We start from the raw sequence: 13,710 nt of genomic DNA on the forward strand, positions 1-13,710 counted from the left end.
CCCAGAATAAAGTAATTAGCAATATGTAAGACATAAGCTGGCTCTTGACCGGTCTTTGAACACGTAACAAATGCGGTCAAGATAACAACAAAATTTATAGACATCTTTATTGGTCATTCACTTTTTGAATGAATGAACAAAAACACCTGTTCTTTGCTATTCTAGGAATGTGAAATTTATTTTACATAGGTTGTGCTATAATTGGTTAACAAGTAGCAGGTAGTAAAGGAATTTTGTGTTTGCTTGTAAATGGGAAGCAGAAGTAAATAACAGTCCAGAGCATTAGGTGAAGCAAACTAGAAAGAAACAATGTTTAAAAAAAATGGCATTATATTGTTCAGATAACCTGTTTTACAGGAGTTATTATGGTGAAAATAATAAACTCACTTACTGACAATAACATGATTCCATATAAATAATTTGCAGGAAAAGTGTGAAAAGCATCATATTTGAACGAGTAAGTAAATGTTCCAACAGTTTAAAAAAGCTCACTTGTATGGACAATCATTATTGTAAAGTTGGAGTTTAATTTTTATCCTTCCTTCGCCCTTATCGTTAACCTCATGCTTAATCCTGTCCCACACCATGATGGTAGTTTTAGCACTAATCCTAATTGAAATGCTTATTTTGTCAACCCTAATCCTAATCGTAACCCTCGATCTAACCCTCTAACTTGCCCTACCCTAAGTGTAGCACCAACCACAACCTTTCCCCTAACCATGTCATATCCCTTATTTCAACCTATTTACCTTTACCCACCATAACCCTAACCATGTCTACTTACCCGTTATCGAACTCCTCTCCCTTCTCACTATGTTTTCATACAAACGAACTTTTAAAATCATTTGATTAGGAGTACATGGAAATCGAACAAAATCATCCCAACTAGTCTAGTTACAGCTTACCAGCAGGCAAGGAGGGCTGACCAATGTTAAACAGTGACAAGGTGAGCTGTTAATTATTATTCATATATTGGTAATGCTTTGATGAGTGGGTTACGGGATTCAATGCAGCATATACTTTTTGCAACCTCTAAAACTTTTAATGAGACTTGAAACATTAAACAATGTTATACTTTCTTCTAAAAAACTAGACATACTTGCAAAACATTTAGAAAGGGACATGTGATTAGAGAAATCAGCAACAACATAATTCGCGAGGCATAGTTAAAATTAGAGGTTTGAATATTTAGATCTAAAGCACTACATTTCCACATTGTGCATAATTTCTACTTTGACGGTTCTTTAGAAGGGATAAAGGCATACAGGATTGTTTTCATACCTTTATATCTCCTTTGGTCTTCATACTGTTTTTTGGTGCACCTCTGCCATTATCAACACCAAACACTGTGTTTGACCAGTCTTCATTTGTGGCAGCTGTTGCCGGCTGTCCAAAATTGCCTTCAACTCTGTAACGATCAGCCGGAATCTTATTCATTGGAGGTGGAAGAGTACCACAGTTTACACTGGACCACCCATCGGTGGAATCTGCATAGGATTCCTGGTCGCTGATATTCCCATGCTGCCAGTCCTTCAAGACATGAACTGGTAACCATCTCTGGTTAGAGGTTGGCCCTGAAGTTACATTATTTGTCGTTCTGGAGTGTGCCACTGGCCCACGGGTTGGAACCAATGGAACTTCAATTCTCGCAGCAGGACCCAAATAATTCTTTACGTTTTGTGGTTTATCTGAGTGAACTCCTTCCAAAGGAAACGGATCATCTTGGCCATGAGAATAACCATTCCAATGAATTGCAGTCAAGTTTTGTTCTCTCAAAGCATTGTCCCACATACCACTGGGGGCATGTTTATTTGGATTACCTCCCAAGTCAACAACCAGAACTCGATTGCTTTTTTCTTCTTGGTTAAAGTTCCCAATTCCACTATCACTGTTACTACTTGTGCTGTTATTCTGCTGAGCATCTGCATCGCCATCGAGAAATGCTCTTGCTCGCATCCCTTCAATCATCTCGCCCATGTCGCGATACAAAACAGAGATAAACTGAAGAACAGGCAAAGAAGACGGTGGGAACTCTAAACAACCATTAGTATCTGGATCCGCTGTACATTCAAACCCAAAACGTCTGGCAATGCCTTGGTGGATTTTATGATTAAATAATTCTGGGTCTACCATAAAAACATGACAAGAAGTCCTCAAAGCACATTCATCCTCTTGTGCTAGGCTAGCATCATCACTCGTTTGCATGGTCACCAGCCCAAAGAACCTTCGATCATCAGGACAAACAGCACTAAATGCAAGCTTTTCAGAGGGGTATACTGCCACTACACCAGCTTTGTCTGTGCAGAGCTGGACACAGTCCAGCATAATCTTCATCAGTACCAAGGAGTGTATTTTCTGTTCTGCTCGAAGGCGCCGCATGCAGCCACGGATGGCTTGCAAACTATCATATTCAAGATTAGAGCTAGTGGACGGAAGTTCTATTGAACCGAGATACCCTACAATCATGCCCACATTTAGAATGCTGGCATCCAATTCAAATTCGACTGGGTTTTCTAACCCATTGATAAAAACAGAGTTGTCATTCAAAACCCTGGATATTTCTTCTTTGGATATTAAGTCTGGGTTCTGCTTTGCGCCATCTAGTTTAATGTCAAAGTTCGGAGCCGATAAAGGTCGAGGTTTGGGAAAGGAAGTTTCTGAAACATCAGCAGTCAAGCTAGGGTTTTCAAAGATCATATTGAATATTCCACCAGACTGCATTTCTTCAACAACCCTTTCTGCACGGTTTATACCCAAAGTTTTAGAATCCAGTTTTGGCTTCATGCAGCCTTTTCCTTCATAAAAACCAACTTCATCATCACTGGAGCAGGTATCAATGTGATTAGTTCCTTCAGCTATCACCATGTGAAGGACACCGGAGCACTGTCCTATTAGTTTAACTACATCTTCATAAGAGGCTTTGTTAACACTAATTTCATTCACAGCGACGATCTGATCTCCTGCTTTAAGCCCAACATAGTCTGCTGGGCTTCCTTTCATAACACAATTGAGGACACAAGGAGATTGTCCAGAAACTGTAAATCCATATCCTGCCCTTCCTCTTGCGACTGCAACACTTCGAATACGGAGGGCAGTAGGCATGCTGACTCGACGTTTTGCCATTTCCGCTGGCCAATACATTTTCTTTAGTCAGGTAGAGCAACAAAAATATATAAAATAAGTTTCATACTTCAATTAAATCTTGAATACCATTGAGTCACCACTGGACAAGATGACCTAAGAAAAAAACAAATAAGATGTTACAGTATGTCCTCTTAAGGGAACTTTATTAGGCAGAGAGTAGAGTTACTGCTTTTAGACATTAGAGAAAACTGCAATGAAAAATAAATAGGCTTATTAAATACAAAGCGTTTAATCATAGGAAACTAATAAGCATTAAGTCAAGAGTTTATAAATACATATATCCAGTGCACCAGGTTCAGGAGAGATATTGCGAAAGAGAAACAGTAGATGGATGCTTTTTGGATCTGATAGATATAGTTTATCATTACGAAAGCACTCAGGGTATCAGCAAGACTTATTTCAACAAACCGATATAAAATAGTGTAGTACTTAGAGTACATTGGTTGAACTTAGGTAAAAGTAGGTAAGGCCATTAGCATGAAAATCTTGGTCCCATTTCATTTTTATTCGAAGGAAATAAAAACTAATCTACATCACTTAAATCCTAGCAGGAAATCTAGGAAACTATCTTTAGCGTGGTATACAGAAATGCTAGATTCCTTGTAACGGCTACAGTCTCAGTGCAGTTAATGCTCGATCTAGCAGAGGCTGCAGGTTTATAACTAAGAACTCTGTTGAAAGGCTTCATAGTTCATAATAAAGACAAAAATGCATTTACAGTGAGCTTCTGCAATTAATATGTTCCCAGTAAAAGCTAGGCATGGTTGAATCTATAAATAGCAGTTGTGCTGACGGCTAGAGTGCAAGAATATAAATCAAATACGGTGGTCCAGTTGAAATTGCCCACTATTGTGCACAATCAAGGAAAAGCATGAAACAACAAGGGTTTGGCTAAAGCGCAGCAAGGCCGTGCCGAATGAGATTCTCAACAAAACAAAATGCCAGTACTGCTCACTTTTTTAATAAATTTTGGTGAACAATGATTGAAACAATTGTAGCATAACCACACGACTAATTGTGACTGTGTTAATCTTTTTTAATTTTTCAAGATTTTTTACAATTTCAAAACAATTCTATTTTAGAAAGGTTTACCTTGAGGAGAGGGAATATTTAAAATCTGTGGTTTGTTTGGGTGAATGGATAAAGGTGTATTTTTTTAATTAACACCTGTAGAAAAAAAGAGAATGATAGATAAAACTTTAGATGGAAAGGTGTTGGAACTACAGTCACACATCACATTCATCATCTGTCATTATATCGAAGCACACATCCTATGCATTCATTCACAGTCAAAAAGAAGTGTGTTATAGAAAAATGGAAAGAAAAAAAAAAGACGCGAGTACCCTCACCAGGGTTCAGGGGAACAGTCTATTAATCAATGTGGAGTGGTGTGGCTCACTGGTTAGAGGCGGCAGACCCAGAAGCAGAGAACGGCCCGGGACCAGGGTTCAATTCCCGACGCGGCAGGGTCGTGGTCCAGGGTCAGCGGACTCGATAATTCTCGCCTCGTGCCTACTCTAACCAGGGATCACACTCGGCAACTCTGGGCATTAGCTTGCCACATCTCTACAACAGCCCCCCATATTCGCCGGGGATGCCTGGTTTCACCTTGGAGATACCCAGTAGGGACCATCTCACAGGGATAGTCAGGACGGGTTCCCCAGCGGTCTACAGCGCCACGACGCCTCAGGGCAGCAGTGCGCTTTACAAGACACATACATTTAAATTTTTTACAATGTGGTGGGGTACTATTTTACTCATTAAGTTTATGTATCTCACAATTATATGTCAGGCTATCAATACTTTTTACAATCTTGATATTTTACAATGTTATTAGCCCAAGATTAGCCTGAAGAACAGAAAGAGAGATGGTCGACGCGTTTCGAAACCCCTAAGTCAAGGGGGTTCTCATCAGGACCTTGAGGGATCAATCCTGCAAAAGAATGAAACAGTTCTTACTACACTGTCCCATGAGAGAAACCTTCAACTTTACAGCGGACAAACGTCCTCAGCGGAATTACCTTGTCTTCTACACAATCCTGTGTTACTCCTAGTCTTAATGCACTGTAACACGTTTCACAGGTAAAAGAAGTTCAATACAAATCCACAACGCACTGTCAATTGTATAAGGTTGCCGTCGTCGTCTGCAGGATAAAGGCAAGCTATTGTGTGATACTTTGTAATATACACAACATGAAGACAATAACTTTACATATATTTACCTTCCCAAAGGAGGGGGCCTTCCTAAGATGGGACTGGTATTCAATCGCCCAGTATTTGTTTCATAATTCCTGCATGAAATATAAATCAATATGATTGTTGTCGATTTCGAGGGAAAAATATTTTCCACACGTTAACTTCATCATAGTTGTGTTCTGATCATGATGACACCTTGTTATTGTCTTCTATAAGAAACTGCCTTATGCCGATATATTTTGTTAACAAACGGTGGGGATGGGGCTTCGTGCTGTTAACGGTAGCCCACTTTAGATGCCGCTTTTCTTTTCAAACTTTAACTTCATCATAGTAGTATTCTAAGCGCAATGATATCTCGTTGTTGTTTTCTATCAGGGACGACCTTATACCGGTATATTTTGTTAGAAGCCAGTGGGGATGGGGCTACACGCTGTTTAAACGATAGACAGCTTTGGATGCCGCTTTTATCTAATGTTACATCTAGCCGCGGCTGTTACAAATCGTGTGTCTCTCAATCCCACACCGTAAGTTATTTCGTGCACATACCTGGTTTGATGTGATGTCTCTCCTATCACCCGGCGCAGCGTTTGTTCATCCGCTGCTGTGCTCTCGGTGTGTTCGTCTCTCGGCGCTGGTAGATGGCGTCTATCCAGCGCCAGGTATTGTGGGGGATGTAGTTTCGTCAGAAAGACATGCAGTTAGTTTTCTAATAGACTTAAAGTTCTCATTCACTTAGAATACTTTTCAAATCAGGTACATTTGATGATTTGATGAAAAATTCTAAATAACATCGTCGTTAGCTCACCATTCTGAAGGTGATTGTTTGTTGGCCTCAGTCACATAGGAGCTTGGGAGTTGAAGTTAGTGTGTATTCTTGGGTGACCTATTTCGCAGGCCATATGTATGATGGTGCGTTGCAGCTACTGTATTGTGGTATATGAAGTTCAATCTTTTTATTTCCTTGTATCAGTCTTTTCAGTCATCCCGATTCATGTGAAAAGGGTGCATTTAGAGATGGTAGAATTCTGACATCTCGTTGAGTCCTGTGACTGCAGAGTTGTATTTTAGAATTAGAGTCGCTTCTCGTAAAGATAATTTTGCTTCTAGGTCACCTCCTCTCGGGTCGGGTTCCACCTTGGAGATTACAGTTCATTTCAGGTCTTTTTCTGAGTGCGAATATTTCATCCAGTGTTGTACGAGTGGTGCAGTGAGAATATTCTTCTTAATTCGCGATTTATGTTGGTTTATTCGCTGTCTCACCTCTTGACTTGTTTTTCCTATGTATAGTCTGTTGCAATGGCAAATAATGCCATATATAACAAACTTGGTTTTACAATTTGTGAATTTTGAATGTCTCCATGAAATGCCATTATGTTGGAACAGGTCGCCCTCCATTGTCAGTGGACAGCATACACATGTTCCACATTGATGATGACCTATGATAGGCGGCAAGTTAATGTATTCTCTCAGCGATGGAAGTTTTTTTGCTGGCATTGCTGCTCTGACAATGTGGTTAGCCACACTCTTATCTTTCTTGAACGCGAACAAAGGCATTTCTTTAAGATGTTCAAGCAGATCATTGACAAGGTGCCAGGTTTGACAGATCTGTTTTTTTAACCAATTCGACGTGGGGCAGAAAGTTGAAAAATAAACTATTCTATTTTGGTCTTTTCCTGTCCTTTTTGTGAGGAGGGTGTCTCTTGGTGTCCACCAGGCTTTTAAGCGCACGCTTCAAAAGTTTACTTGGGTATCCACAAAGTAATAGTCGCTGTTTCAGGGCATTAGCGTGTAACATGTATTCCTCTTTGAAAGTACAATTTCTCCAAATACGTAAAAAATTGACCCAGCGGTAGATTTTCTCGAAGACTTCTTGGGTGGTAGCTTGAAAAATGTAAAGCTTTATTGCGATCTGTCTCCTTTTTAGGTCTCGCTCTGGAGACCTATTGCAGCAGAGTTTCCCGTCAAGGGAGACAGTGCGGGGCACGAGCCGACCAGGGTCTGTGGACGAGCTTCTGAAGACAGACAGACAGACAGACAGACAGAGACACACACACACACACACACACACACAAAGACACACAAAGGCACACACACAAAGACACAAGTCCCCGCCCCACGACAGCCGTGAGCGTGTACATCCCGAAACCGGACGTTCGGGAGTGTTCCCGAAACCGGAAGTTCGGGAGTGTGCAAGCTCACGGCTTGTTATCCTTTGCTGGACAATAGGGCGGTCTGATAATTGATGTTGCTTTTCTCTCCTTCGGTCTTTGTCTGTGACTAGGACATCCTTTGGCAGCGCCTTTGCTACACCAAGAGGACCAACGAGTACCAAAGCCAGGTCACATACCCACAGGTATGAAAGACGCAATAACTGGCAAAGTCAAAACTGGGGTGGGTGAATGGGGGCTTTCTGTGGATAGAATGTGCACTGGACCGTGTCTGGGGACGATTCATTGTGCAGTCTTACCATTAAGTCTGTCGAGTGACGCAGTGGTATTTGCACGTTTGCACAGGCAAAAGGTTCATTTTTGCCTCGCTCAATTCCCTGGATACTTATACAGAGGATTTATTATCAACGTGTGATCTCTGGCTCAGCTTGGTAACCTCCACGAACTCTGAAGTCCTTGTTGGCCCCACTGAGGTGGCTTCAGTTCATTGAGGCAGTCCTAAATGCATCCGTACGCACGAACACGTCAGACACAAAGCAAGGAGACATATATGCCCACTATATGCCGGTCTCTGGATCAGAAATCACACTCATAGTCTGTACATTGAAGAATGGGCACCAGACTACAGCAATGACCTCGTTCAGCACATTAACAAGAGAAACTATTATGGTACTCTGTATTGAACTAACATCACAGCCAAGTGAAATGAGTATTCCTCAACTATCCGAAGAAACCTTCACATAATGGGTACATAAGAAATAGGCAATTGTAATATAGACGTTACGTGTCAACATACTTTATGTATTCTTGTAAAAATAAAATATTACAGGTTGACACACTGCAGCACCTACATTGTATAGCACAGGGTAGGCAGCAGTGCTTACTTCCCTTGTCTCTTGATAGGTAAGACATACCAGGTTTAGGTGAGTGAGTCTTTGCACACACAGTTTGCTGTGTAAAGGTTCGGTAAAAGGAAATGCATTAATATCATGATGTTACATCAATTTTTTTAATGCCCTGCGATTTGTGCTGTAACTTTCTCTCCAGGATAATCTGAGATCCCATCCACAGACAAGAACTCTGTCTAGATCTAACAGTAGTAGATTCTAGGCCAATGGTGAGGGTCTCACAGTCCTGAAGAAAGTCTGGGTATGAGTTCTGCTCCATTCAGGGACCGAAACATGTTGACCCAGTTAAGTAGGTTATGAAGGGAACCTCATTATTACCACATTTCTTCCACTGCCACTTCTCTTTTAATCTTGCATACGCTAGGCATGCACTTCACATAATGCAATTTTAACAGCTAACAGACACCAGTGACTTTTTACTGCAGCAGCAATATGAACCCTTGGTGAGTCAGTTTTGAAGAAAGCGTAAACCTGAGGATGAAGCATGCCACCTCGTGTGGGTGAGGTGTTACGTCTTTTTTTATTTACTAAGAAATGTTGCACACCACAGTATGGGCATAGCAATACGCTTAAAACATCTGCCCTTAGATAACACTCAAGGTGCTTCTCTTGTGCTAGAGCCTACCAGTCCATTGAGGTTGTAAATGTTGTATAAGGGGAGTTCATGCCAGGTAGTGCTCCTAATGAAATTCCTCCCTTATCCTGTTCTGTTTTAAACAAAAATTAGGGCCCCTGGTAATGGTATAGCGAGGTAGAAGCAGGGGAAGTACACAATACACAGCAACACCAACCTGCCTACTCTGTTATACAGCAATAGTGTCGCTCACCTGTTCTATATGCACTTGCGAGTCACAAATGAGCCCTGTGATTCAAAAACTAATACAGTTCCAACAATAATTTTATTTAAAAAACATCAATTTATTCAGTTCTCAGTGAGCTGAGAACCGAACCCAAAGACCCTGGGATTCTGTGGATAAAATTAACAGAACCGCTTGAAGATTCCATCTGTAATATGTGAAACCATCCATTAAGTTGAAAGTATGCACTTGAGTGTATTTCTTTCTAGGGAATCTATACCTGTACATATTTCGTCAATGTGCATTTGATCACGGTACTATTGAAAATATTGTGTTTAACTGATATTAGTTTTTGCATCGATGTTTTTGCTGCTGGTCTCTAGGGCTTCTACATTTGTTTGTTTTTAATTTGTCTTGGCTTGTCAGCGATATATTGCTGTTGGCCCATGTAGTATGAATGAGGTGTGTGAGTATGCATGGTAGATGTGTTAGTGTATGGGGGTGTGAGTAGGAGGTTCCCGCAGAGGGCATATTTACTGATATTTTCTTATGTAGGTAGTCTCAAATAACTGTTTTTGTCTATATATGGATGACTATATTTGTCCATTAGCGTGTATATAGAATATTTGTGAACCTAAATCTACCACTGAATAAATTGAGGTTCTTATAAACCTATCTTTGGAACTGTATACGTTTTTGAATCACTGGGCTCGGTTGCAACCTGCTAGTGTATATCGATCGATGAGTGACAACATTCCTATATAATAGAGTAGGCAGGTTGGTTTTGTTGTGTATCCTATTCTGTTTCTGCAGTCCTACATGTGTCTGGAGGAGGGATGTTTTTATACTATGATACAAGGTGGGCAATAGCATGGGCTCATTACTTTCTTTCACCCAGCTGCCAAGCTGAAGGCAGTCCATTTCCCAAGCTTGCTAATTCTCATAACTTTGTATATTTTCCAGTATCTGGGTATGGTCAAGGATGCTATCAGTCTAGGAATAACGCTCTGTGCAGCCAGTTCGTAGGCAGCCGGACAGGTTCATACTGATGGCTCAGAGGACTAATGCTTCCACTGAAGGTATCTGTGTTTGATACCATATTTACAGGTTTGGATCATAACAGGTCCACTCAGCCTTTCATCCTGCTTAGATTGATAAAATGACGGCCATTGAGAAGGGTAGCAACAACGACGTTTTTGGCGCATGTGTGCTATAGATACACTTGCTTTACATACTCCTGCCATCTAGTGTTGGGTCCGTATGTTTAAAAGTTGTTTTTGTTCAAATAAGTTTTTTCCAGTGACCAGGTAAGGTGACTCCTCCTTTTGATAATAGTGCGCATGGGCATCGACTCAGTTGTTGGATGGTTTTCTTTCCGCCATTGGGTTCGGGCGTGGTTTGTGGTGCTCCAGTTCAAAACTGTTCTTCGGGATCCCCTCGGTACGCTGCCCAGTAATCAGTATTGCATCGTACGCGTTTCACCACCCTCTGCATTTCGAACATTTTAACAAATCTCCATCTTCGATCGAGAATAACTGTTGGCGGCCTTCAGAATTGTGTAGACCAGGATGGATGCCTTGACAACTTCATATATGGGGTTCTTCGTAGCAAACTAAAGCGTTCTTGTATTGTCAGTGGTGCACAGCCAGCCGAGCAAGAGGCAGGAGTTTCCTTATATTTCCTTTTCTGCAGTTTATAGACTCGATACTAGACGTAATGTAGCAGGCATGAGATCTGGGTGTGATTGTGGGAACTGCTACATAGGGTGCTTGGCAAGCCACATGATCATAATGGAACAGAGGTCCAAAATGCCCTTAACAGGTCCCTGCAGGCTATGCCCTTGTCCGTGTCTTCACTTTACTAGGGACGCCCAGGCAATGGGATGTCCTGAAGAGTTGACTGAAGTAGGGAGAAGGCAGGAAGCAATGTCAAATGAATGATGCGAAATGCACTGATATCACTTCTTGTGGAGATGGATCATGGGACATTTTCTGGTAGGTTCCACACACTGCTAGTTTGTGGTCCCCCCGTTCAAACTAACTTCGGGGATCTCTGTTCCCGTACCTGGACAACTGACTCTTCAAGGCCTGTTTGCTACAGGTGATATTGCACCACCATCAGACAACAGCATTCCAGAAGTTCAATTTGGATTTTTACTTCAACGTGCCTTAGTCAAACCTTGATTTAAGCAAAGAGTGCCCTATAGGGATAGATTCTTGGCAGTTTAATAGACCATAGCGGAGCAAGTTGCTACTGAAGTTAATGTATGGACAACAGAATATTTAATAGATTTCCTTAAAGCATTGCCCTTGGACCCCAGTCTCGCGTGTAGTGTGGAGATTGTTCTTTTATCTCAATTAATTCATAATATTTACATCAAATTATCTGTAAACATTTCATTGCACACAACATGCTATCCCTACATAGATGTACTGTCCCTACATTCCTATTGTGTTAAGTGTCCAAATGTATATTAAATGCCCTTGATACACCCACAAGTGTTCCAAACAGTAAGTTTTGATGCCTATAATAAATTTCACATATATTTACAACAAGGGGTGGTGAGGGACAGAGTCTCTGAATTAAGCAGAATACTCTCACCCAGTCAAGAGATCTGGGCTAGATCCAACACCGTTGTTTAGCTCATTGCACCATCCCAGTTTCAGAACCTGGCTGTATAATAAATTTCACAGCATCTGTCTACTGTCCGAATCAGTGTATTACATATTTTTGTGCTGAGTACAACAGCTCTGCCAAAGACTGACATGTTTCGACCACTCGTTCAGGCCTTCTCAGGACAAAAATATAAGGAACTGGTGCTATTGAGAAATCCTCCAAATTATTTCCACAATTCAGTAAGTCAGTCTATTCTATGCCATATACACACCGGCACTGGCTCTGTGGTGGGCACCATTAAGTAGTACACTGCAGCGCTATCGGCTTTTCTCTACCTCCCAGACAAACCATCCCTCTTCAAGTAGCCAATAATAACAAGGTTTTCGGAAGAAATTTTTCCACCCAGTCCTTTTTATCATGCCCCACTGATATCTTAATTTATTGAAGTTTTTCTAGCCCCTTCACAGTTTCGGACTGTGCTTCGTGACACTCAAACTGTTTTTCTTGTTGCGATTACCTCCGCAAGGCATGCCAGTGAGTTGCAGGCCCTGAGCATCTGGCCACTGATCATATGCTTCTTTCTGGACAAACCTATTCTCTGGCCTAAGGCAGTTTTCCTTATCAATGCATTGACTTCTTTTGCATCTAGGGAAATTGCTAGCCCTTCCCACTTTGTACCCTCCACCCCATCCCACCAAGGAGGACAGGTTGCATCAGGTGGGCCCTGTGACAGCCGTCTGTGATTACATTGACCGCACAGATCGTTATGGGGGAAATAGGCAGGAAGAATGGAGAGCCGGTCCAGAGAGGCACTTTGGCCCACTGGATAATTTCAAAATGTGCTTTGCCCATGCAGAGAAGAAACCTTCATAGGGAATCCTGGCATATTCCAGCCGGGCAGATTCTTCCACCTCCAGTTGGTCCAGGATTGTTTCACAGACTGGATACCGCACACCGCACTCGGTCTACAGGTTAAGAAGCTTTGCTGTACTCTGCGACGATAGAAAGATATTGTTTTATCCTTGGAAGAAAACCAGAACACATTAATCAGAGGACCCATATTTTGGAGTAATCCGTGATACATAATAGAACCCCATTGTGGGTCGGAATTAACACCACATTGAAACAAGCATTTGCAATGCAATAGGTCTCGCATTTACACACAAGTTTGAGCTATTGGCATTGTAAATGACAATGGCTATGAGGCACACTGACATGGGGGGGTGGGGGTAGAGAGGGTGGAGGGAGCAGGAAGGTGAGGGCATTGACATGTAGGGTATGTTAACAGAAATATTGATATGTAACAGGCAATTAGTGGAACCACTGTCATCCGTTTCTTTGTTGATGTGTAAAATCAATAAAATTTTGTTTAAAAAAAAAGTAAATGACAATGGCTTTTATTTATGATTTGGTTTTTAAAACATAAATAAAAGGCATTGTCATTTACAATGCTAATAGCTTAAACTCTCACAAAAGCGAGACCGATTGCATTGCAAATGCTTGTTATACAAAGTCGTGACTAAGTTACCATCCGAACAATAAACTTCTACATCAAGAAACGGTAATCTGTGCTTTGAATGTTGTATGGAGAATTTGATGTGTTCTGTCCGATTATTTAGCCACTGATGGAAGGACAATAGTTGTTCTTCAGTCCCTGACCACGTGAAGAAAATATCGTCTATGTATCGGAGCCATCCTCCGATCCATTGGAAGTGTGGATTATTCTCATAGATAAACTTTTCCTCAAATTGACTCATAAATAGGACTGCCAGTTCCGGGGCAAATGGGCATCCCATTGCCACGCCACGGGTTTGGAAGAAAAAATGGTCTTTGAATTTAAAGAAATTTCGTTTAAGGGCCAGTCTTGCCAAATCCATGATG

General features: G+C 41.4%; 1 protein-coding gene across 4 annotated transcripts in view; it reads right to left on the reverse strand.

Moving 5' to 3' along the window:
* The window catches only part of RGS12 (regulator of G protein signaling 12), a 760,012-nt gene that overhangs the window by 671,802 nt on the left and 74,500 nt on the right, over nt 1-13,710 (reverse strand). For all 4 annotated transcript variants that reach the window (XM_078678542.1, XM_078678544.1, XM_078678541.1 and 1 more), the window contains exon 2: nt 1,282-3,237. In XM_078678542.1, coding sequence (XP_078534668.1) covers nt 1,282-3,141 — 1,860 coding nt within the window. In that variant the 5' untranslated portion in view covers nt 3,142-3,237. The remainder of the gene's footprint in view (nt 1-1,281; nt 3,238-13,710) is intronic.

Source organism: Lissotriton helveticus, chromosome 2_2 (assembly GCF_964261635.1).
Source record: "Lissotriton helveticus chromosome 2_2, aLisHel1.1, whole genome shotgun sequence".
Classification (NCBI taxonomy): Eukaryota; Metazoa; Chordata; class Amphibia; order Caudata; family Salamandridae; genus Lissotriton; species Lissotriton helveticus.